At 39.6% G+C, this 27,131-nt stretch overlaps 1 protein-coding gene across 13 annotated transcripts in view; it reads right to left on the minus strand.

The window, feature by feature from the left end:
• Positions 1-26,835, minus strand: part of LOC126866148 (sex determination protein fruitless) — a 90,780-nt gene extending 63,945 nt beyond the window's left edge. For 4 of the 13 annotated variants that reach the window (XM_050619365.1, XM_050619366.1, XM_050619361.1 and 1 more), the window contains exons 1-4: positions 13,865-17,654; positions 10,010-10,563; positions 8,566-8,745; positions 5,407-5,530 (exon numbers count right to left, since the gene is read on the minus strand). In XM_050619365.1, coding sequence (XP_050475322.1) covers positions 5,407-5,530; positions 8,566-8,745; positions 10,010-10,563; positions 13,865-14,066 — 1,060 coding nt within the window. In that variant the 5' untranslated portion in view covers positions 14,067-17,654. The other 9 variants (XM_050619362.1, XM_050619367.1, XM_050619360.1 and 6 more) reach the window with 8 other exon arrangements.
• Between the last annotated feature and the right edge of the window lie 296 nt (positions 26,836-27,131).

Genomic DNA, 27,131 nt, shown 5'->3' on the forward strand with positions numbered 1-27,131 from the left:
TCTGCACGTATCTCTGTGTGTATGTATGTATACTGTTCTTAGGTATTCCGCGTAGGTAAGTCTCTCTGTATGTATTCGTGCAGGTGAGCACGCGAGCACAGAGAAAGATCGATGTTCGATTATTAGATGTCATGCACTGTCGATAGAAGAGACTGGTCGCACACGTTACATATTTACGCATGTGATATCAAAACTGTGTTTATTATATTATATGTATATAATATATATAATATTATATATAATATGATATATATATATATAATGTATATAATATAATATTATATATATAATATATATCTGTTATCGATCACTGATTAGACAAATATTGTACTTTAAATGGAAAGGCACCAGAAAAAACCTCTATGGAAAAGTCTGCTTTTTTTGCAATAGCCTTCGGGCCTCAGAGACTAGTTCATAATGACTATTTTATCGAGCCACATCGGCCCATGAGATTTAACGTTTCTTTCATTATTTTTTCTCTCTTTTACTTTTTCTTTTTTTCGTATACTCAGTCTTCGACGTCTTTCATAACCTACGATGTATGTATAAATATAAATATAATATAATATAGGATTTATAAATAAGTGTATAAATAGTTACTTAATACTGATCTTCCTCTCTCCACCTGCGGAACAAGGCTGCCATTACGAGATACAAAGTTGCGCGTAAGTATTATAACAGTGCACACCGGGCATGGAACTGGATGAAATACCCTAGACGCGTCGATGTTTCGTTAACAGGGGCGTTTTACGAGCAATTTCGAGGAGAATTTCCTCGCGGTCTGGAAATCATCCCCGCGCCTGTGGTAAAAGCCGGGGCTGTACAACGTTTTGCCGGCCAAAGTATCGCTCTTATGCAAATCTAATCAAAGGCAATATCTCGAGGTTTCTCTCTGGCCCGATGGAAATTCAGTTTTGGTCAGAAATGAACGAGTGGGCTCGCGGGGTGAGCGCCGCTGTGTTAAAAGTCAGTTCCATGCGCCGCGTGCATACGAAAGAGCAGCGGTGACGGCAATTTTTGAGAGGGAAAACCTTTCCGTTTCGAAACGTAAACACACTTTGTTAGACTTAGAATTTTCTCGCTTGCTCTAAAGAGGAAAAAAGATTAAAATCCTCGCGTGTACGCGAGAACACACGCGCGGGAGGTAGTATTCTACGAACACGATATTTTTTTTTCTTTTTTTTTTTTTCTCTGAAGAGACATTTGCACAATGTTCCTTTACACTCTTTGTACTCGAATTGATTCCGTGAACGTGAGATCTAAGTGATTCTACGAACACTAGTAATAAAAGAAAAGGAGATGCTAGCGACCGTTTCTTTTGGAAACGGCTAGATATTCAATACGCTTAACACTTAGCCAACCGAATGGGGAGATCTCCCCTCTGTGAAAAACATCGCAACGTGACCAAACAGGGAGATCTCCCTTTTTGACTTTAGCAACGTGTTTTATTTGTTGTTGTTGTTGTTGTTACTATCAGTTATTGTCTACCTGGAATTGTTCCCAATTAATTGCGCCACTTTTTCTGCTTTTATAAAGTACAGTGTATAATAGAATACACCAATTTAGTGATGTCAAAATTAATTAAAACGTTGCATTGACTAAATAAAGTTATAATCGAACGATGCCACACTGCAAGCAAATATTAAAATGCATTATGATTTTTCAATTCATATTCAAGTCACGTTATTTATCTTTAGTCATTTTCAATGTTTTTAATTTTACCTATATTTTTTTATACTTATAATATATACTTTTAGTTTGATATTCTGTACAAACAATATGTGATATTGTTAAATAAAATCATTACCACAAAATATAATTAAATACTTAAATAATTTTTAAACTTCTTTGTCTTTTAAGTAAGTAGTGAATATTAGTCTTCGATGCCTGGAAAAGTGCGCGGTGGAAACGTATGGCTCGCTGTGGCGCGCACGGTTGGCTAAGCGTTAATTATTTTCTTAATAATAAAAACTCTTAAATGTTAAAATATAGACGTATAATAAATAATTAGATTCTCTTAGGGAAATATCAAACGAAGAACACGATTAAAAATAATCGAGCGAAGCGTCGCGATCTTCGCTCGCTGATTAGGGAAATAAAGCAAATGATTGCCAGTAGTACAAGACAAACACGACGAAGGGCGAATTTCATATGGAACTGCGACCACGCGTTCCATCTGTGTCATGGAATGTGCAAGCAACGCGGCCGTTTTACGCGACAATCTCGGGTTCTGCTTCCTCTCTGTCCGATGTCCGATGTCCGTCTATCGCGCGTATCTTTTCGATGTTCTATACGACCGCTGTGTATAAATATAGCCGAGCACACGATTTGCATCAGCGCGTGCGCACGTGTTTTTATTTCTTCTTTTTTTTTCTGAATTTCTTATCACTCTCCGTCGTTCGTATTTCGCGAGCGTAACGTATGGAATTCTAGGTGAGGTAAGCCGGTTCCGATTTCGCTAAAAAGTGTTTATGCTCTAAGCGCATGAACGGCGATATCAATGATCCCTCTCGTATTCCGTGCTTCAATTTAATATGCCTTTTCAAATTATCGGACCTCGTTAACGATATCATGCAGATTTGGCACTGATATTTATCGGGGAAATGCGATTTCATGTGCTTTTTTATGTTCGCTACGCTCTTGCCACAAAGCTTACAACACTCCGTACCGAGGTTGGAGTGTTCTAGCTTCGACTGACTCTCTTTACTTATATCCTTCTCTTTTTTGCAAGTTCCTGATGTTCCTGGAATTACAAGATCCCGTTTCAATTAAATTGCTTAGGCGACTAATTATGATTACCGACAATCTCTACCAGACTCATGATAAGGTATATATATATATATAAAGAGAGAGAGAGAGGAATATATAAACGTGTATATGCCTCTCGTATAGTATCACACTCTACGGTCAAGTCAAATAGGTTGCAGAAAAGAGGGGATTCTCAATTAATTACGTTCTCCAATCAATATTACGATGATATTATTACGAAACACCACACTCGTATATAGTAATATTACGCATGTCTAGAAATGCCTACTCGTAACCAAAGATATAAATATAAAACGTTCATATCACGTAAAGAAGAAAAGCAAAAAACGCACACCTACGATCTCATCATCGTCCAGAATAACAACACAAAAACGCAAAGCTAAACACAACACGTCGTCACACAACCGACGAGAACAAACCAACATCGAGAAAAGAGAAAGAGAGAAAGAGAGAGAGAGAGAGAGAGAGAAAGAAAACGTATAAAAAAAATAGGACGACATGTAAAAAAGTAAAAGGTAAAAAACAAATACAAAATCAGATATTAAAACGGGATACGAAAGGTAAAAAAAGAAAGAGTTCCGTTTAAAAGACCAACGCAAGCGGAAGAACCCTGGTTGAAAAGGTTTGCTTGTAAATGCGATACTTTCTCGAGACGAGTGCTAGTATAGTCGGAGAAAAAAAGTGGTGCGAGTTTGTTCCGCTGCTACTTTCTTTTATCAACGTACTAGTTGACACACACACGCGAGATGCATCCTGGAGATTAATCGATATTCAACGTTTGCCAGAATGGCGAAATTCTATGTCAACATCCTTTGCCATTTGTCGAGCATCGATACGAATTAATACAATCGTGAAACGACGACGACGACGAAGACTATGACAACAACGACGACAGCGATGATGTTACTGCAAGATCGAGCGCCAACAGTTTTCAAGAAATGGTAAACGGACCGTCACGTTAGCAACAAAATCCTTGCATTCTTTGATAACATTATATGGATATCGTTTAGACAGCGTAACGTGTTTCTCTTGAGTCAGTCACACGACGAAATTCGTCTCAAGAAAAATCACGATTACAAACGAAAACGATTCGGGTTATGTAACTCGCTTTGCTACCGAACCGGTGCGACGCTCGTGTTCGATCCATCGATCACTTACGTAACAAGAACGCAGCACGTGCATGTCCGTATTTTGTTGCTAATATTTCCATTTACTTATGTACTGGTGATACAGGTTAAAACAAACAGGCGCAAGAGAGACGCGTGAGAATGTAAGATTAAGATCGCTGGTTACGGTGACGTAAGAACGTGGCAAAAGGTATTTGTAAGAGGATAGAAAAAACAGTGTGTAAAAAGACATGCACAGAGAATCCCGCCGTAATGATATACGTATAATATATACATACATACACACGTACATATAATGGAATATGCATATCTACATATATATACGTGTATATATGTATTCGTTTATAAATAAAGTTTATAGCTATGCAAAACACACGTATATACATTTGTTCTCACGCAGATGAGACACACCCACACGCACTCACTCGCTCTCGCGCTCAATCACACCGTGGATTCCGTTATTTTGTCACGCACACGCAAATCCACCGATGTGTTAGATGTAAAGGTGTGAGTAAATAGGTGTATGTAAATACACGTGTGTATGTATGTATGTATGTATATATATATATATATATATATATATATATATATATATATATATATATATATATATATGTAATATACGTAAATATGTATAGAGTAACAGAAAAAAAAGAAGGAAAGAAACTCAACACATACGAGATCTTATGTACAATCATCAACCATACAGCCATCTCAAGAATCTCAATCAAACAGGAGTACTGTCCATTTGCTGATACCAACAGAAGAAATGTCCACTTTGCCGATACCACTTCCCAAGGGAAAAAGCAACTGTTCTTTTTTTTTTTGTTGCTTTCTTTTTACTTATTTTTTGTTTTCTCTTTTTTTTGTTAGATGTAATGTAGTTCCTATTGCTTTATTAACACATTGACGGGTTTGTAACTACTATAATGACATAGCAAATGCACGATACCATCACCACAACACCAAGGATGAATATTGTGTCATCTATACCCATATATATATATACATATATATATAATACACGCACACATATCGTCAGTTCATGTATGCATATATATACATACACATATACAGGATACATCGTAGCAAAGAAAGTTGTTCGTGTTTTCTAAAAAGAGGTTACCACTCACTACGCTTGCCAGACTTGGAAATAGAGGGATGCTCGCTTCGTACGCCTATATGTACGACTCGACGCGCAAAAATTCTTGCAAACGTGCATGCACATCTCCCTCGATTTCTTAGATCTCCGGTATTTCCGTCGCTATCTTTTGCCATTATTCATTTTATTATTCGCAATTGTATCAATTACTACAAAAAAAGAAGCGAGAAAAAAAGAAGTGAAAAAGGAATGTATCCTCCGAATTATTCCAAGATAAACTCACTAAAAACGACGAGAAAGATGACTTATCAAAATCGTCGTTGCAATAACGGTGTTCAAAGGAGCTAAGGAAATACGTGAAATCTAAATGTAATTTTGATCATAATGATAGATATTTATAGGTCTTACCATCGAGTCCGTCGAGCATTTCTGGGGGATTATGGTGTTCAGACGATTCAATTGTTGACACACCATCGCTTAGCGTGCCTGTTGTTGCTCCTCCTTCTTCTCCTAGCAGTCCAACTGGATGACCCTGCACACGTCACGATTATACATTATAAATTCAACTGTGAACAAAGACACTTCGAGGGATTTATCTACCAATTCTTCCGTCTCGAAAAATATCAGTTACTTTACTGCTATCGCGTTCGTCTACTATGCTAAATTAAACAACGATTAAATAGAACGAAATATAAGGGGAACAAATGTTAATTTTCGAATAATCTGACCGGGTAGGGATTCATTTTAGATATATTTAATTTACTTGGAAACATGAGATGGTGAAAGAGATAATATCGAAAATAGAACTGAAATCGAAATGTTATCTTTAGATCTTTCCTAAGAACTTTTTTTAGCTCGTATAAATAAAATCAACTATTGAAATTGATTCAAATTAATAAAACGGAATTACGTCGTCTTTTATTTACTATTTGCATAATAAATAATAATAAGTATGGGAAGAAGGGAGAAGAAAGTATAATTTGTCAATTTCATGAAAGACAATTCATTGAAATCTTAAATGCATGCTTAATCGTACATTTCATAGAAAAAGTCAGCATTCTCTATAATAAAAATATTGGATCTTCACATTTATTTACATTTCACGCGAGAGATATTCGTCACAAAAATACACATGCTTTGGCAATTCGTTTCTTTCTAACAACACTTCAATGTTAATAACATACACTGGCAGTGTAAATGTTATTACATAAAAATATTGAACCCGCAAATATACAAATATAAATTTTAACATATAACTCGTAAAAGTGTAAATATTTTTTCACGTTAAAGATATCAATAGATACATAAACATATTTTTCGCTTAAATATCTATGTATTAATTTTATAAACTTGAACAACGGTTGCATTTTAACGTAATATTAAAAACAAATATTTAAACAATTTATCATTTTCATAAAATATTTCGTCATATATCTACTAAGATACATAAAATTTTAAAAAAGGATTTTACATGAATCAAACAATTTTATAATGACTAATTAACCATGAAAAAATAACAGCCTTAATTATACAAATATAAGATATTTAAAAATATCGTAATAAGAGCTAAAATTCTCAACTCAATTGAAAATATATGTATAGCACGAAATATTAAACACATCATTATTTAAATTTAGTTCGTTTCAACAACAATTAATTAGAAAGATTTTATAAAAGAGATAGATCGTGTAAAAAATGTCAGTTTTAAACCTATATTGAAACTATATATATATATTGAAAGAAGGCAAACTTCTTAATTTACGTTCACTCACCCAAAATTGCATAGACAGTTTAATGGTTTAGTAAAACTGAGTATAATATAAGGAAGGATATATATCCTTTTGAACTGCTTTCAAAATATGTATTATGGCATGAACATGTTTTTAAGAGCAAATAAATAACACAATTAAATTTTATCAAAATGTGGTATGGGTGGTAAAGTTTGTACAGCCTTAAATAATTGCAGACATATATGAAGATATAGGCCTTATAATAATAGGAAGTAAAAAAATGTTGACAGTTTTTTATAGCATTCATCAAACCTTCTTTTGCATAATCAAAATATTTTGTTAATGACTGAAATTAGATTGAATCTTAATTGAGCAAAATTAATCAAAAATCAGCTGTTATTAAGATACAATTATAATGAAAAATCAACAGGTTTCCATGATGTAAGAATAATTTTCTTTTGCTTTGCTTTCTTTAGCTACACACAAATTATGAGCCTTGCACTTATCATGATGATTGACAATCTCGAGTCTAAAATTACCATTCCCAGCAGCAAATGAAGTACGTATTTCGGGAATTGAATCACTCCATTTTCTACAATATTTACAAAACATAAGATTCGTTCTTTCGTCATATTCAAGCCAAGAGTACATATCTAACCACCCAATTTTGAATCTACCAGCCTTTCTACTTTGAGTAATAGAACGTTGTGAAATGTTACATAAACTTGATTGAGTTACTGACATGCTTGGCTGTGGATTTACAATTATTGATCTATTTACATCATTATTACTGTTAAACTTTTTACCACTGGCATTACTTTCAGGAAGTGAACCAAATAAAGAATTGAATTCGATGTTGTTACTCTTGTGCGAATTAGACTTTAAAGATATAGATTGATTCTGTGAAGCTTTGTAAGGATTATTAAATGCAGTCCCTGACATATTGATAGACATAGAACCTCCAGCCATGATAGTGCTTTCGCGAGAAACTTGTATCACAGCAGGATCTTGTTGATTTTGGGTCATGTTCTGTACATCCATAGTTTCGTCACTCTTCCCATCTCTTTGAACCTCCCACTCCACACTAGTCTGTCAACAGAGAAGGAAAGGATATGTGTTTAATCAACACATCTTTGATTTTGTCTTTTAGCACATAAGAAGCCAATTTCGTATCTCTATTTAAATATCCCTTCCTTCCCATGTTTGTTTGGACTGAGTAGTTGTAGGAAAATAGTAGAAAATCATTGATTACAGGAACAGTAACGAAACTTCACATTTTTTGTACAATCTACTCGACATATTGTATAATTTCACGAATAGCTTACAAGCTATGCATGTGTGTGTTAAAGTTTTTTTTTAAAATACAATTTGGTTACACAATACAACAATAAAATAGAATAAAATAACATTCTGAAATAAAAGCAATACGTAATATAAAAGATTAATTCCATTACAATGCATAAAATATCAAAATTTACACTACATTGAAGCAACTTTTAACTATAAATATGGAAAAAGAATAATTGATTTGTTATATATATTTAATATTATAAATGATCATAGCAACTTTTATTAAAACTATATAGACAAATTTAAATATTCTATTGAATAGTTAAAAGTTATTTATTTTTTGAATTAATAAGTAATCTAATATAATACAGCAATCATAGAAAAAGAAATGTTACAACTTACTATATGAATTTCACATTACAGGAAGCATATAACTACATATTGTTAACTATTTACATGCTATCAATTACACTACATGCATGTTGTAACTCTTTCTCATAAATATTTAAAACATACTAATAAAAAAAAAAAACTGAAGGGTACTTACTGGGAGGGAAATGTTGTCATGGAAGTCTGGCAAATGATGATCTAACTCTTGCTTGATCGAAGGTTGTGGCTGTGATGCAGGAGACATAGGTCGACCACCATCTTCCATATCACCTCCCATGGCATTATTTAACTTTGGAATCACGGGAGGGCTTGATTTGTAACTACATTGTGATGATGCCTGAAAAATAATAAATTACAAAATTATGCACTTTAGAAGCATTACAAATAAAATTATTTATAATTGTTGTAATAATACTTGTATCTAGCATATTTAAATTTACAACATAAAGGAAACTTCTTTTTTATAATATAAAAAAAAGGTTCTTTTGATTGACTAAAATTTTGAATTATTTTCTTTATTGTACATTATTTAGAAAATTTCTATCAAAATTAAAATATGTAGAACAGTTACTTAAAGAGAGGAATTATCCAAAACATCATTAATTCTAAAGGATTAGTCTGTGACAGAAATGATATTTTAAGATCAGCATTTGCTATATACCTCAAGGTTACAAGTACAGATATTTGGAAAGCTGTCCAATCATATAGATATATAATTTCATGATAATAAAGTGCGATCATTATCTTCGAATTTTAGGCGCTACCTGTAAGAAAATTTTGAGCATACACACGTGACTACACATGTATACGTGTACGCATGCATGCACAACGCACGCGCGCAACTTCGCGGGAGCATATGTTTTGAAAACGATTTATTTAAAAGCGATAGATTTACATGAAACCAATACTGCAACATAAACTTGCATATAATATAAAAAATGCGGCAATTAGATAATAAAATAAACGTACAATAAAGAAAACAAAACACATATTTTATGTACTCCATTTTCAAAAATACACAATATATATCATTATTTCACCACTATTGAAATTTCTGTTTACTTTTTTTTATACTGAGACATAATTTTCTTCTTGTTTTATTATAATTTATTTCTCAAGCATTGTAAATAGGATACAGATTATCTAGAAATGGAATAGCTAGTACTTATAGTTATCGGAGTACATAAAAATCTTAAAACTGATACAAATTAAAAGAAAGTGACCTACTTCATAATTGTTATTATGTTTACAGAAAAATATTGACAAATTTTGTACACATATTTTGAATACATATTGCAAAAAAATATGAAAGAATAGAAAAATAGAAAAGAATTTAAAGTTTCTTATAAAGAAATATTTTTGACACGATTAAAAGGAATGAATTATTCTATTTCACTATTTTTATTCTGTTATACTGTTGTTGTAGACATTTTATTAAATAATTGCTTATTATGAACTCGAAAATGAAAACAATAATAACACAAATTATGACAGAGGAAAAATGTATGGTTTTTGAATTATTTAAGAGTAAAAACATAACTCTCGTGATACTTACATGCATAAACTAATAACATCAATATAGAATATCTAAAATTACGTACCTGAGAATCTGACATGAACCGTTCACTGGGTGGACCACTAAGGGAAACATCATAGCTGCCCGAGGCCTTTCGTTTCCTCTTTTCAGGAAGAGGCTGAAGGTTAGGCGATTCAGTATGCCTAACACCAGATTGTGATTCTGGTTCTGGCGATGGACTTTTCTCTTCTGCCTTGTTATTTACACTATTATCAGTGAGGCCTCTAATCTGTAACGCCTCAGCTGTTTTAAGGAACATCGGTAGCAGATGCTGACTAACGTTAACTTCTCCCTTATACATAAAGTGCAGCAATGCCTTCATTTCCGTTTCATTGACATCCTTCAGGAATATAATTGGATGGGGATGGGTATTCTGGAGGAAAATGCTCTCGAAATATGGACTGCATGCAGAGAGTATCGTCTGGTGTGCCTTGAATGTCTCTCCAACACACGCCAGGGTAACGTCGCAGAGTGCCTCTCTGGCAAGCAAGGAGCTGAGAACGTCTGTGAGGTTGGCTGGATGATTGTTCCACCGTAGGCAATACTGTTGGTCCATCTTGTCTATCTCCAATCCCAACCCTACAACCAAACTAGCTGCCCTGAACTGTCCACACTAGAGACTTTGATCACCCTGACTACAGAATGACTCCCTAACCCTTAAAACGTTAACTCACACGCCTTCTTCACGCACACTCTCCTATATCGGCCTGACGATATCTCCTCAGAGATTATATCGCAACTCTAGACCCACACAACTTCCTCCGTGCTTCTGCAAATGTGCCACATTGCAGTATAACTGTAAAACCCTTCAGGGTTCACGCGTCGCTACTATACGTACCAAAAACATTTTTTCGCATAACCTCAGTAACCGAAAAATAACAGCGTTCGCGATTTCACTTCGACAAATGTAGCGCGAATTAAAAGAAGGTTAGAGTATTAATTGCGACGCAGTATGTGTCACCCACGGATATGATAATATCCTATATTCGAAGATAATGTTTTCGGCAATGTCAATATTCGCGAGGCTTGGGCGCCATTGTCGGCCGTACTCGTCTAACCACGAGCCTTCTCGCGAAAACTCGATTTGTTGATGCACGATTTCTAACCATTCAAACACGCTTCACACGCGGCTTTATTTACCTAAACCCAGCGCCAGCTAACTAACGCATCGTATACACTAACGACCCGAGTTTGTTTATCGTCCCGATGATTACTCACCTTTCGCAAACTTTTTGCCATTACAACGCCACCCGACCCTTAACGTCCACTACCATACCAATCTGCCAATGCCTACGGCCTTATTTTTAAAATACTTTTGACCTTCGTGCATCTGCCGGGGGGAATGGCGCGAAGGGCGCTCGAATTCAAACGTTGCTAGTCACGTAATACGACTTCTCTCGATAATTTCAGTTTAATTGAACGTTTGTTTCACTTTATATTTACATACTTTTGTATAGATATTTCCAATAATGCTAATTTCAGTCTAAGATGCAACGACAAACTAATAAAAATATTATCTGTTTTTCGAAAAGTAGAAAACAATGACTTATATTAAAATATCATTATGCAAAAGTTTATTTTTCCGTTTTCAACGTTCGTATACAATACGATATAATAATAATAATAATAATAATACGATTATAAAGCCAAAATGGAAATAACACGCGATGCATAATTTACCCAAATAAAATTACTGTCGAAATGTATAAATTATAGAATACGTGAACGTTAAAAGTTAAATAAAGTAAACAAATTCCCAATTCAACTACTTTTACTAAACAAATATCGAGATAAACACATTTATCTTATTGACAGCTTGAAACGCCTTATTTTAGCAGAAATTACCCTTTGTTCAATAGACTCTTTTCTCTTGTCAACAAAATTCTTATCATAGTACTATCAAAAATATAAATGATTTCAATCGTCATATATAGCGCGAAAGTTTAAGAGCTTAAAATGTTTCCATAATAATCAGAATAAACGAAACAACTCCTATTCATTTTACAAAGCTAATCATGTGATTGAAAACAATTATCATAGTAAAAATTAATTTCTCTTTCTATGAGAAATTCAAAAACAAAAAAGTAATTTTTGTTTTACTTTTTATAAAGCATTTTTTACAAAAACGTTTAGATACATCGTGTGATACTTTTGAAAGTGTTACACGGAAATTCGACTTCCCGTGAAACGTGGCAAACTTATACCCTGTTACGATATTGTAATGCACGTAATGCATGTAAAATTCATAGATCCTTGAACCAGATGCTATAAAAAGAAAACCTTAAAATCCGTTTCATTCTTGAACAAATCCCACCCTCCTTAAAAATCGAAATCTAATCTAAAAATTTGTTTGCACAGTTATTATCACGTAACTACTTCCGCGAATAGAACACGATTGATGAACACGAAAATGTTGCTATTCTTTTTTTCATAAGCACGCTTCTTTTTCTGCTGGCCCATTAGTTAAACGGACGTATTTGCGCTACGTTATACGAGAGGGGATTACATTTCACGGAAAATCATGCAATGTAAAGGAGTCGATCGACTTCATTTGACTCCACTAAACGGTAATTCGCGTAAATCGTAAGCTTTCTGATATTAATTTCGAGCCGAACGATAATCGCGTTAACCATTCAAAATCAATAGGTAGCGGGAAAATTGGAAAATCTCCTTAATCGGTTTCCGAATATGGATTTACAAGCTTTGCCCGACCATTAACAGATTTAATCCGCACTTTGATTGGCACTGCGCAAAATTACTATTCGTCTGCTTGTCCCCGACGAAGATACGGCCGTGTTGGCAAATAGGAATTCAGTGTATTAAGCGGATAACACAGTGAATATAATTGAATTTATCTCGGGCTCGTGTGTTTCTGAGGATTTTAAACGATTGGCCTGGCAATGAAGACAATAGATGCTGCCGTTAGGGCCGCAATATTTTTACTGATTCACCGACTGAAAACATTTAAAACTTAACTTAACTTCGTTTAAAGAAGTTTGCTTCGCGTTTTGCTTCGTGATGTACTTTCGCTTCGCGGCTAGGCGTTGTCGTAAATTATAACAGATATTACCCTGATGAAAACATCTTGTTTAAGAGAGTCCCGTAAATAAGCGAAAGGAAGAATATTATTAACCGTATCAGGACGTATAGTGAATTCGAAAGTATTCTGCGGAAGGGAGAAACTTTAAATGATTCGCTGCTCGAATCTATTTCTTGTTCCGTCTCGCGTACTCGTAGAAAATTTCTCACGATATATATATATATATATATACGATATATATATATATATATATATATATCTTTTTTCCTCAGTTTTTCCTCCTCTTTACCCTCGTTCGGGTAACTATGGCAGATAGTACAAACGAAAGAATTAAAGGAAACAGAAGAAGTAGAAGAGAGAACGAGTAATCGTATCCGGTGGTATCAAGTCGGATTTACTCGTTTCATCGATGAATAACTACTGGAAAGGCTGCAGTAGTTAGCTATTAGCGCGTTTACACGGACTGCTTTAATCGCGTCGGAGCCGATTTTATCGCATCGAAGAACGCAAACCTATTGCTAACAAAGAGCCTTCTCGTTTACTAGACATTAACAACATCATCCTGGGTCAACTAAATGGTTACGCAATTAATTGTGCGAACCGGTTCCTAGAGCGAGTTGTCTATAGATACCGTTCGAGAAAAGAATCTGCTTCTAAAGTAATATACATACATATGTTTCATATGTAAATATGACATGTCTACATGATCGTCAGAAAAAGTTAAAATCAACAAGAATGTTCAACACTGAATCATGTGTATGCGTATGTGTGAAAGAGCAAAGATCGGCGATATTAAAGAACAGACATACAGAGAGAAAAATAGTAAAGCAAGGAACGGACCTGTAGATCCTCCTACAGCTGGGATATCGGCGAGCATCGCCGTTATCTGCATAATTATCTCGCGATGGCCTTGATTGTTCCACGAGGAAAACAAGTGGAAGCAGGTATATCGTGACGTATTGTGGCTGAATACGTCGCTGTTTTTCGCCCTAGCGCGTTGAGAAGTCGCGCGGCAGAAAAAAAAAGGAAGAAAAAAAGACATGTTTCTGTCTTCCGTGCGGCTGGCAGATCTTCAGGGACGATCTTCGCGCGGTGCATACCGGAAATGCAGCGGTGCCACGCGGCTTGCGCGATCTTCTCGCGCTGCGCTCATGTTCGCGCGTTAACTGCGCGCGCGCCGATTCCTCGTAAATTACCCAACACAGACTATTAGCGCGGCATTTCGCGATAAAACTTCTAATTATCTTTTCTTCTCTTTGTCATGATGAATAATTAATGGATCGACACATGTACGTGCACGATCGTTCTTCAAGTATCTTCGATTTTTGTTCGGTACTTGGTCCGATCGTTCGGACTAAAACTCGCAACGAAAGGAGCGTCGTACACGATGGTATACATAATTCACGCTCGAACAAAACGCAACGGATTCACGATAGCGCAGTAAAGTTTAATGCAGTGGTAAGAAAGTTCGCATAAAATACGCTGTCTCGATAAAAGACGCACGCTGCTGCGCTCGGTCGTACGTTTTCTTAGCGACAATGCGGTGGTGTGACTTAGAAGGAGAAGAAATAGCACGCTTTAAACGTGTAATTTTGAAAAGATCGAGACGTTTTGCTGCAGAAACTTCAGGGCCTTTATTAAACGTTCTTACGCGTTACACAAGTATTGCCGCTAGTACGAGACAATTGAAAGTCGTGGTTATGCCGCGAATTCATTTTCCTCTCTGTCTCTCTCTCCCTCTCTCTTTCTCGCGCAACACATACTCCTTCGGTTTTCTGCGATCGAAGGATTCGATCGATATCGATGCGTCATCTTGCACGACGTCACGATACGTTCGAGAGACGTACGGTAAAAAAGAGACGCGAGAAATTGCTTTCTGTTCCCTCTCGTCGTCTTTTTCAGAAGGGTAAAGTGTAAACACATTGTTTGGCGTTGATTATGCTCGAACTTTCGACCAGTTCATTTTAATAGGAGTATCGTCTGCTGCATCAAGCTATAGAAAATGAACGATAACTGTTCATCGGTTTATGAAACGCGATCGGTTCATGGTACTTACTTTTCTTTACTTTTTCTCTCTTTTTTTTTTTTTTTTTTTGCTAATTCTATTTTTATCTTATTTTTCTCTTAATCAACGCGTAAGTAACCCGATGCACGGAAAAACTACATGCGCGCATGATAAAATATGGTTCGTTTCCCACCGCTCATCGCGAAGGATTAAAAATTAATCTTGATATACCGTTACTGTAATATTTGTCCACCGAAGTGCACGATGTAAGGAGGGCATTCTGTATTTGCATAAGGAAAGAACGTTACCGGAGAAACATTGCGCAAATAATCCCGAGAAAATTCTAACGTAGCTACATGCGGCTCGTCTTTTTTATTTCGCTCGGTTTTATTTCTCTCAAATCCTATTTTTCGATTGTGAAACGACCAGTATATTTCTAGGAAATTTGCATGACAAACTTTCGTAAAAGCACGTGCCCGTAGGACGTCGCTTTTAAATTATATCTTAAGGAATGTTTCGTTTGTACGGGCCGAAGAACATTCCCGATTCAGAAATATTATTTCACGTATTTCGAATTCTGGATTCGAGGAAGAAATGAGTTTCTTTATTCCCTCTCTCCTTTCCTTTCTACCGCTGTCTCCTATGAAAAATTGCGAAATTTAATATTTATTACCTTACGCAACTACGTAAATTGCAATTTTAGATGTAAGCTACATAATGAGTAATTGCATAGTTGCGTATTTATTCGTCGCGCACTTCGGCTAATTACAAACCTTAAATTGAAGTATCTAGAAACTGAGAAACAACGTTTCTTCGTTTCAGTTGATATGTAATTTTTCCGACATGAAATACGATACGTACTATATTGCTAATTTTATGGTCTATCTTACGTACAATTTTGGATTTCCTTTATTTGCTACTATAAAGCTACGTATTTAAAAAAATAGATTTTTTTATCATTTTATTGAGCAAAAGTCAGTCTTCGCGCGTTTTAACTTGCATATTCGTTTCGCTTATTGAAATTTCATCGCTCGTAAATTTTTCTTGTTCTCATCTACAGCGTGAAGGAACATCTTTCGCCTGGTTTTACTGTTCGCGAAACAATGGAAACGATACGATGGTCACGAAATAGGCCACGCACGCGTTCGTTGGCGAATATATTTTCGAGAATCGACAATCGCGCTACCGCGTATTTTTGTCCGCGCTGAGCGAGTTTATGTTTCAATCGGACGGTAAACCAATAAATACAGTCTAGTTTACTGAGCATATTATCGAAATCCGCTAAACTATACAGTTTTCCGACCAGTTACGGAATTTAACAAGGGATTCTGATCCCCCGGTTTCGATACATCCCGCATATTTTCTACGTTGAACGGTACAACCATTTCCCTTATTTTCCTATCCGATTATCGACTCGTGTAAAAATAGAAAACGAACTGTCAAAACAGCGGATCAACGAACGAGCGAGGCTAGCGCGTCGATAAAAACTGGCCAAACAAATGCGTTTAAACGGTCGTGCGACAAGAAATATCAACGTCGTATTTGATCGGTGGTAGTTGAACGTTTTTGCCTCGACGTGGGTTGCGTCTTAGTCTCTCGAAGGGAGATTGACAAAGTGAGAGAGAGAGGAACACGCGACGCATGCCTCTAGATCTCGCGATCGATGGGTCCGGTTCTGGTAGGTTGTTTGCGGGCCACGGAATAGGCGCGAATCCACAGCTGGCCTCCCCTCTAAGCGAACCACCGCGTGCAGCCAGAGGAAAGCCGAGCGCGCAAATTGAACGTATTCTCTCGATAGAGCTAACGACGCGAGGGTGTCGCGCGAATGAAAATCTGAAAATCGACGCGCCGATACCGTGAAGGCGGATTAGGCGCATCGTTACCTGGTTTACTGAAATTCGTGAACATGAAATCCTGTCGGCCTGGCGTGTAGCCGCACCATGCAGATTCAGAGGAAGGATCCCTTTTGATCCTCCTACGTGAAGATCTTCCGCGACGATCTTACGGGGACAATCCTTCCTGGTGACGAACGAAGACGATCCTCTTCACATTCACGGAAGGAACGATCAGCAGGAAGCTTCTTTTGCGTTTCACGATGGAACTGCGATCTCTGCCTTCTTCATGGACAGTACATTCGCGCACACGATAGTTACCAACGGAAAGAACGCACTCGTAATAATCGTTCGACACCGAGTAGATATTATACGGTATCTTCAACTCATGAAACGTTCGTCATTCATGATCGCAACCGCGTCAAATCGAACGAACGAAGAAACAAGGCAGGAAAGGAAGTTTCGATATGTAAAAACGAGAAACACAGACGGCGTAATCAGAGAGAGTGGTGTTAATAACGACCGTCGGTGATTACTTTTTCTCGTTAAATCGACGATCGACGGCAAGATCGAAACGAAATATTCTCGCGTAGCACGATTATCTCGCGACGCGACGTCGAAGACGTACAAATGCGGACGAAACTCCGAGAGGGAGAAACAACAAAGTGGCGTGTGTACCAAGTTGGCCGCGAAGCGCGACTGAGGCCAGGGGTGGCGCCGAGAGAGAGAGAGGGTGGCGTGGATGCAGGTCGACGTGTACGCTGCACGGACACATCCCCCCTAATGAATGCACCAGGCATGTGCGAGGGATTTTATGTTCGCCGCCGCCGCCGCCGCCGCCGCCACTACCGCCGCCACCTCTCTCTCCCCTTCAGCCTTCGCCACCAACCGAGAATCGGCCGCCACCCCCGTCGCCCAACCTCCGCCAGAGCTCACTCGTCCCCGCTAACCTCCTACCCCGACTCAACCCCTGCCACCCTTCTTCCTTCTCCACTGTCCTCCTCTTCCTCTTCCGTTCTTCACCCTTCCTCCTTCACGCATCCCTCTCTTTTTCTTCTCATCCCTGTCGCTCCTCGCGTGCCTCCTTGTCTCGCGTACCTCCTTGTCTCGCGTTTTCTCTCCGACGAGTGAACAGCGGGCCACCACCCAACCGAGTCGCGTTGAAGCCCGTTTTCGCGCGCGGTACTCAATGCGTTGCACTCGTCGCAGCGCGAGCAGACGCGCGCCGGTCCCCAGGAAGCAGCGTGGGCGGTTTTGCCCCGTTCGCCGGGACCCTCCGCTCCTGGGGCTGTGCCCGGTTTTCGCCTCCTCCTGCGTGCCTGCGGACGTACCCTGCACCCGCGATTGGTACGCACAACTAACCCGCCCGTACGCGAATCCTCTCCTGCACCTGCCACGGTTCTCCCTCTCTCTATTAATCTATCTGTTTCTCTTCTATCTCGCTTCACGCGCCTGCCTCCCTCTTCTATCTTTCTCGCCTTCGACCCTCTCACCCTCTCACCCTATTCCCCTTTCTCTTTTCCTCTCGCTTTCTGTTTAACCCTCTCTTACCCTCTCCTTCTATTCCTCCGCTCGTCTATTTACCCCCATTCCGCCTGCGCGTATCCTGTTCATCTTCGTCCACAAGCTCTCGCTACTCTCCGAGCCACTGTCCTATCTGTGTTCGAAGTTGACCACTGAGAACGTCGCCGAGGTTCGACTGCGGTTTTCGCCCTCGAGTTCCTCGCACGCTCGTGGCCGAACGAAACGCAGCCGATATTATCGCTCGATCCATGTCTACCCTATCCATCGGTACCATGTTACACGATCACCACGGGAAAGAACCTGGATGTTACAACGGTCGGCTCCATGCATTTCTAGCGAAGCTTCCGAGATCCCTCTGTGCGTTACACGATTCGTAGGTATTGTCAACCGTAACGTAACCAATGTTCTGCGACTCGGTAATCCTATCGGTGCAATCATATGCGTTCCGTGTGCTCGAGCACGATAACCCTACGCATAAGAGAGAACTTATATGCGTTTCTAAAAATGTGTCGCTAATCCTAGTTGTAATGTTCCGATTGAATCGCAGTCACTCCGCGTGTTCTGGTCGACAAACGGTTCAAGTGCGAGTGTACGTCGTAAGTCTCGTAAGGACACGGCGCGTCCTAAATGAGGATCTTCCACGGCGAGCAGCGGCGGCACGCGAATGGTAACTAACTACTAATAGCTGACAGCTCACGAGCCGCGTCGTTACTCTAATATTGACGCAGGGTTAGGAAGATGTTGAAAGCTCGTTAACAAACGATCCGCTGTTAAACGCGTCATCTTTCGTCGAAACATTCGTAGAACAAACGCTATGATCTTAAATCGTTTACGATTAGCGAATTATCGAATATACTTATCGTTACAAGTGAGTCTCGCGTGTTAACAGCTGAAAGGAATGTGAGTTTTGCGTGTCCTCGAAACGACAAGACCATTGGAAGTCGTAAGGTCACGTCGTGTCGGTGCAAGTTCGAGATCACACGCTGGACAACGGTTCCATGTCAACCGGGATGATCCTGTCGGACTCGCTCTAATTTGCAAAAAGAGACTGTATGTCCGAAGGAGAGTACAACGTTCGACGAGAGTTTAGAACGTAGCTTAGCTGGATTTGCGTGACCGGAGAAAGGAATTTGCGTATTATCCATTTTTGAGGGACCGTGGCCACGTGTACCATCTCTGCGTTTAATTTGTATTCAGGCCGGGTCCCGTGGCATCTTAAATTTCTTTTAGTCTTCGTGACGCTTATGCGCTGCTTCAACCACGTAACTCGTAACGTGCATTAATTTCAGATTACATCGAAAGCTATCAAGGCCGAGCGCGTCTCACGGCGTGCCTTGGATCGCATTGTACTGTTTCCAAGGATTCTCTCCCTCTCTCGCTCTGATCGTTAACTGCGTCAAGAGTGGATTAACGAATATAACGGTCGGTTTACATCTCCTCCGCAAAACATTCGCGGATCTTAAATGCACGTCTGTGAAGGGGTACTCTGTACTTCATTGAAAAGATTGCATTGTGACTACCCTTTTAGGTAAGAGACACGGGGCCTCTAAAGATTGAAATAAAGTATTTACTCCGGTTTCTCGGTGGGATTGTGCCTTCTTCCAAATGTTTCGGTAAAACCAGGCGACGTTGGATTTTCCTTATTCGAAGTATACGGTCGAAGTATACGGAGAGGAGACGGTCGTTAACTAACTGTATTACAACGATGTCCCCGGTTCGAGAGATAAAAATCGTGGACAAAAGACGAGTGGAAGAGGAGGAATTAAAAGAAGCAGAATACTGTAGACTTAGGTGGTACGCCGACTCGCGTATACTCAAATGAAACTTTTCGTTTGCCGTGCGCGTCAAGAGGCCAGGCCTTTAATAAACTTCCCGGGATTTTCACCGAGCCGTTGCGAATAACTGTTACCTATTACCTGTCACGCGCACGCTTACGAGTTTATCAAGACCAGCGAGTACGTGTAACGTGGAACTAGGTCCAAGATGCGGACGTAAGAACAAAGGCCACGGAGCGATCGCATGAAAGTTTCGTGTTGAACAAGAAAAATGGAAGAGGAAACTCGCGAAAGGGAATTCTCTGATCATTGTCACGTAGCCATATCTTTCCCATGCCGTTCTAAAGGAAAGGGAAATATTCATCTTCCCTTTTTTGGGGCAATTTCGAATCGCACAATTCCACGGTACGGTTTGCTGGCAGCTTCGCATATTTGGCACTCGGACGACAATAAAGTGGAAAAACTCGACTAGAAGAAGGTAAAAGCTCGACGTATCGCAAGGGGAGAAAAAATAGCCGACGAACGAAGACGCTGCGGGGACGATTGTGACGCAAGTGTCTCTCCGGGGACGTCGCGATACACCGAGGGGGTCGGTGTCATTAACGAAGCGCGGTAGCATGAAGCGTCCTACAGTGTATCATCGACGTCGATGAACAATGGCCGGACCAGGCTCCGGAGTGTTATTCGAGCATCTAGTTATACACGGTTATTCAGAAAATTGTGCTTGAATGAAGTGTGCATCGCTGATTAAATAATACCGGACTGTGCAATAACGATTTCATCAATTTATTGCGCATCATCGATTGAACTTAACGCTGGCTCTATTAATTTACCGACATTGGGCCCAGAGGGCATCAATTTGTAGCCGTCGCGTCGGTTTGCTAACAGCACGTGCTATGCCAAATTGCGTGGCTGCGATGAATCGACGCCTCGGTCCGTGATACACGCGATCGCTCGTGTGCAATTTTCCATCTCAAAAATTGTAAATTCAATCAGGGCAAAGACGCAAAAAGATGTAAAAAAGAAAAGAACAAAAGTAAAGAAAAAGACTCTACACGCCGGCTATTGTTGCTCCTATTCTGTCTGAAGATTCGAACGATTCGCTATTTTATTCCAATCACGTTTTTTCAATGGAACGTCGTATCGAATCGAACATCTGAAGACCTTCCTCGGAACGGAGGAAATGAATTCGCGAGGACAACGTTCTGGCCACTGTGCTTCGCACCTCCTTCGCGAACGCAACACGATGCTATCGACGCAGCCGAACCGCGAAGGACTATCGAAATGCGAAATGTTTTCACTGCGTTCGACACGAAAAGCGTGCGTTAATAAATTTGGGAAATATCTGCAAATATTCGCTGATTGCCAAACCCAAACGTACAAACATCGCGCTTGCGGACAGAAAAAAAGGACTGAAAACAAACTCTGTCGAGAATTTGCTATCTTTCATTTTGGATTGTTTCGCGCTCGTACCATCGTATCGCGCTCAGACATGGCTGCTATACTGATTGGAATTATTTAGTACTGGATGAACAGTAATAATATAATAGGAGGAAATGTTCATGTAGCTCGTGCAAGCTTTCAAGTCTTACAACTATTCAACGTTTCATCGTTGAGAAAGCTTGATAAAAATGAGAATAAATGATCGTGATATTACGTTATATTCAGTGCGTGGGATGAATGGAGTTGAATATTCCAGTTAGCGTCCGATGACATCTTGTTATACCAATTTCAGTTTCCTCTTCGAGCCAGAAATAGCATTTGTTCTAAACTTAATATACGATATATTTAAATATTTATCGATGTACGACGTTCCTTCGTCAGAGGGTTGATTGGGTAGGCTGAGTTAGAGTGGCTCATTGTTTCAATGACTGAGAACAAATATGCTCCTGCAAAGGGTCAAAGGGATTTTTCAATTTGCCCCACAGATATTTTGTTTCTAGGATGGAATAAAGAAAATATTAAAGCAGTTAGACAGTTTGAATCGTTTCGAGTGGATTGAAATGGTTCGAAATTCCAATTTAGCTGCTGTAAGCTTCTGCTTGTACGTCGCTGAAGCGAGAAATGGAGATTTTATTTTCTTCTTGTCGTTACACTCGTAATAATAAATTAAAGTTTTATGCAATATTTGAAGCGGCTTTTAGTGGAAGTTGCTTTCTACAACAAGCTTCCGCGGAATATATCAGAAATATTTCCTCAGGAAACGTTTCTCCTCGTATTTTCTTCGACTAATAACAAGATTTTATTAATAGCATGTTTTCTACCATCGCAAGCATTAAAAATCATGACTACGAAAGTGTCAGTACGAGTATCTACCGAGTATGATAGAAGGATAGAATTACTAAACGTGCTTTCGAGGGATCGTCAATTGCGAAATATCTGTAGACGTTGAAAAATGCCAGAATGCCAGAAGATCACGAATTATTCAAAACAGGATGTAACGATATACAGAATATTCAGATACAATGTCGTCTTCATTTCAAAACCGAAGTTATGATGAACGATGAAAGAAATGTAAGCAATTTGAGTGTAAAATCTGTATGGAAACGTTGCAAAATTAACATATGGATATTCCACGAAATGACTCACAAATCATATCAAAGAATTTTGAATATTTACACCGACGTAAGGGGGAGAATATGTATTTTACATCGATAAGATCTGCTTTAAACTTTATAGAATCGAATTCTACGATCATTCCCAAAGTACATCATGAAATTACGCAAGTTACTTGAAGATGAAAGAAATTATCTGTCAAAATAATATGGCAGACTTCGTCTTTATTAGAAGAAGATGATACAAATGACAGTAAATTCGCGATGACTTAAACTTCGCTGATAACATTAATTCATCGTGCGAGAAGGCTTAGATCTCTACCAAACAAAACTTCTTTCAACGTCCGGTCATTAAACCCATCTGTCGTCTAATTTACCGGTTTACCGGTTTACCATAATTGAGAGATTTCATTGTTTAACGCTCTCGTCTATGCGAAGGACGTAGCCCATTTGGTCGTATTAGAAACGTAGAGGAACAGCGGCGGGAAAAAAGAAACTGAAAGAGAGCAGAGACGCGAAGGAGGAAAAACAAGTCGTCGTCATTGTTGCTTTCGACAATGTAGCTGTACGGTTGCATTGGAACACGTATCGCAACGAACTTGTATAGATGTTACGTTAAACTGCGAAGAAAGCGAAGCACGGGGCCGTCGTTCGCATGGAAACTGGAGTGAGTTCCGCGAAGGAGTAAGGAGAAGAGCTGAGGGGGATGAGGAAAACGGAATACTGGAAAGAGCGTCGTGCAACTATCGACCACTCTCATTTCGTCATCTTCTTCGTTGTGTGTATCGGGCATATCTTGGGTCTTTCGAGTAAATTCCATGCAATCATCTAGCCAGGACGAATCTGCTTGCCGAGTGGAGGCGAGAAGTCGCAATAAAATTGACGATCGAGGAAAAAGAGAAGTTGTTAATTTCCTTTTCCCCAGCGTTACTCCCCGTCCACGTTACGATGGATTCGATCTTGTCGTTAATCTATCGATGCCCCAGCGTTATTGTCCATCTTGTGCACGAGTTTTCAATAAAAAGGAAAAAAAAGAAGGAAAAAGGACAAAGAAAAGAGTAAAAAGGAGGAAATGACACCATGAAATATTAAAAGTTTCGCGCCAGTGTACCGCGATGACGGGCACGACGTTCGTTACTTGTTTCGATTACTCGACGAAGATTAATACGCGCCGGCTAATTAATACGTCAGCTATCTCCGTAAACTTTCTTCTTATCGCGGGATGTATCTTACAGTGTCGAGGACTGATGAAAAGCCTGCCGAGGTAAAGTAACGCTCATCACCGTTAGGCACGTCTTTATCGTATAAACTAAGGAAAACTGGATTCAATGAAGAGACCAGGATCACGATCGAGTAATTGTACGTGATAAAAGGGAAGATAAATCCGGTTTCTAATCGATCCATCGGCAGAGTTTGTTATAATCAGCCATTGAGGGAGTTGGTCACAGCCACAGCTGTCTCATTGACTTTCCGCGACGCAGTCGGCTTTTACCCTCGAGGGACAAGATACTATCCGACCAGAGCCGAGAAAGAAGAATCAGCTGTGCGTCGGCGTAGCAAAAGTAGAATGAGGACGTGGAAGAAGCCGAGTAGTCGCGTGCCAGACAAACGTCTGCTTCGTGCATCGGAAAACAGGAGTTCCACGTATAGTTGCAAGAGAATGGGATAGCTTTTACACGACCATGAACGTGCGCGCGTGCGTGCTCGTCGTCGAGTTCTCGATTCGCTGGAAAGTGAACAGAGCGGAGAAAATAGAGCAAGAAAAAATGGTGAAAGGGAGAAAGAGATACTGACGGTGGCGACGATGGTGGTAGTAGCGATACGTGTGAAAACGGCCTGAAAATAAAGGGCTGAAAGAGGGTTACGTAGCGTCGCAACCCGACCAAGCGGTCGTCGCAGGAACGAGATAGTAGTCGCGCCTTCTTCCTTTTGCGAACACGAGCGAGAGAAAACGGTTCGGCCGGCCAGAGTAGAGCTACAAGTGGTGATAAACGAGGCCGAATCCTCGTTATTGCCTGTTGGGGAAGCCTCGAAAATTCCTGCGGAATTCAACCAGTTGATTCCAGCCTGAACTCGTCTGCTTTTATTATCGTTTCTTGTTTCGTGAACGCGCGGATTTCTAATACGAAGTTCACGCGTTCGCGCGTCCAGTATCGGTGTTCAAACGGAGAGTCAAATAACGGGGCGGCTTGATAAAAATTCCCTTTTACAGTCAGAAAAGCGAGGATGACCGAGCGTCGAGTCAGCTTGAATTAGATGAATATCATTGCTAGTACAATTCTATTTCTTATGAACAGTATGCGTAATGAATCGATCCGATGGTAAAACGAAGAACAGGCTGTTAGAATGTCCAAAGTATATCGTGTAATGTTATACCGCGTTCTTCGCTGGTTCAACGGGATGGAGAAATCTTATTATAGAAATACGTAGCCAGAATAATAAAAGCCGGCAGTTTATCATTATTTGGAAGCCAATTCCTGTTCCAAGAGACCAGACGGTTTGATAAACACGTCGTATTCTCGCGTCGAGACGGTACATCGCTCACTTCGGTTTCTGAAACCATCTTCAGCCAACTATATTTTGCTTAAAGGAAACGCCTATCATCCTAGCTGGGTGCTCCGGTCTTAGTATAGAATATACTTGTTGCAAAGGAGGACAAGAGGAGCGGTGATCGTGCAAAACCGTTCATCGCGCGGCGAATTTCACTCGGAAGCATTCCGCCGGCTCTTTCTCCGAGAAATCTCCGATCCTATGACGGAAAATGAAATCCGATATTGTAATTCCACGCGCTTGTGTAACGCGACCTGCCATTGGAAACGTCGAGAACGACATGTGCGTCGCCCTTTTTCAAACCCGACGCTGCTGCACTTCGTGAAATGAATTTAAAGCGTGGGCGGCACGGTGACGCGAACGTGAACGCCGCGATATTAAAACACAAAACGGCTGGATGTCAGACTGAAATTCACTAGAAACCACTGGCTACGCTTTATACGAGCTGCAGACACCTAATAATAACGTGACGCGACGCGGCCACGTGTGCTCGTTTAAATTCGACGTGTGAACGCCAAATATGAAATTAGCTATATCCCAAGTTATCTCTCCGCCGAGTTCGAACGTCGCGTCGCGTCAGAGGTACTCGACAGGATTAGCTCGAGACCTTTCGACGACGTAACCTCGCCTGCAATTTTCCATAACGTCCGAAAACCGTTCAATGTGTCGTCGCTCTTACCTTCTTGCCATTTTAGTTTCTTTCGTCGTCGAACCACGCGCCGTTCGCTTCTTCGTTCGTTTGCTCGCCAACCCGACTTATCTGCTTGTTCGTTCGTTATTCCGTGAATAAATAATTGAACGAACATGCGCGTGCGAAAGCACGATGAAAATTTCAATCGATGGCTTTTCGTTCGTTCACTACTTCAAAATTATTCATTGATCTCCTTTTTGCAGTCCGGTCTATTCCACTATTTCACACTCCCTTGTTCCGCTTCTCTTAATTTCTCTCTCTTTCTCCGTCTCTATTTCTCCCTGTGGGAGCGGCTACGAGTCCTGCGACAAGGAATTCTCTGCTCGCGCAGCATCCATATTAGCCTAATCGAAAATCTCGCTTCACCTTGCATTTATGCCACGCTGATGAGCGTTGCAGGATACGTTTCGCAATTGTAAAACATACGTCGATGTATCTGTTTCTTTCAACAGCGATATAGCTGGAGGGAAACGGGGAATGGCCTATGAATATCTGCCACTTCGACTAGCGTTTAATCTAGGTCAACGGAATTGAATGTAGGATCGAGTTGAGATACTGTGACTATGGAGTGTCAAGACCAAATACATTCGAAGCAGTACTGAAATTTGATAGAATAGATTCGAAATAAATAACGACGACGTTTAAGCCCGGAATCGTATTTTGTAAGAATTTCCATGGTTAAATATATCATACCGAAATGGAGTGTAAACGCACGCAAAGTGCTAGAGTAAATTTCATCCTGTTTCTAATGTTTCTTACCTATGAAAATCCCTCTTCTGAAGCACAATATATCGCTGCTTTGTTGACTACAAGTAATTCCCAGAAGCTGTGTCACGCTCAAAAGAAACATCTAGCGTCCTACTCCGCATTCCTTTTTGCCTTTGAGATAAAATAAACGAGAATAGATGAATGGGACATTGTCTATTATGCCGAACACTATATAGTTTATTTGTAATGAGATTTCTTACTCGTATGTTTGAGTCTTACACGTAATAAGCAATTTCGACATCCTAACAGCGTTTCATAAACAATTTAGTTGTTTTTACGCTATTGATATAAATCTAACGACTAACGCTCACGTAGCCAGTTCTTTAACATTCATAATGACGCATTGAACTTGACCCGCACACAATTACGGTTCGTTCGAACACGAGCAAACAGCTTCCAGAAAACTC

Source organism: Bombus huntii, chromosome 5 (genome assembly GCF_024542735.1).
Source record: "Bombus huntii isolate Logan2020A chromosome 5, iyBomHunt1.1, whole genome shotgun sequence".
Taxonomy (NCBI): domain Eukaryota; kingdom Metazoa; phylum Arthropoda; class Insecta; order Hymenoptera; family Apidae; genus Bombus; species Bombus huntii.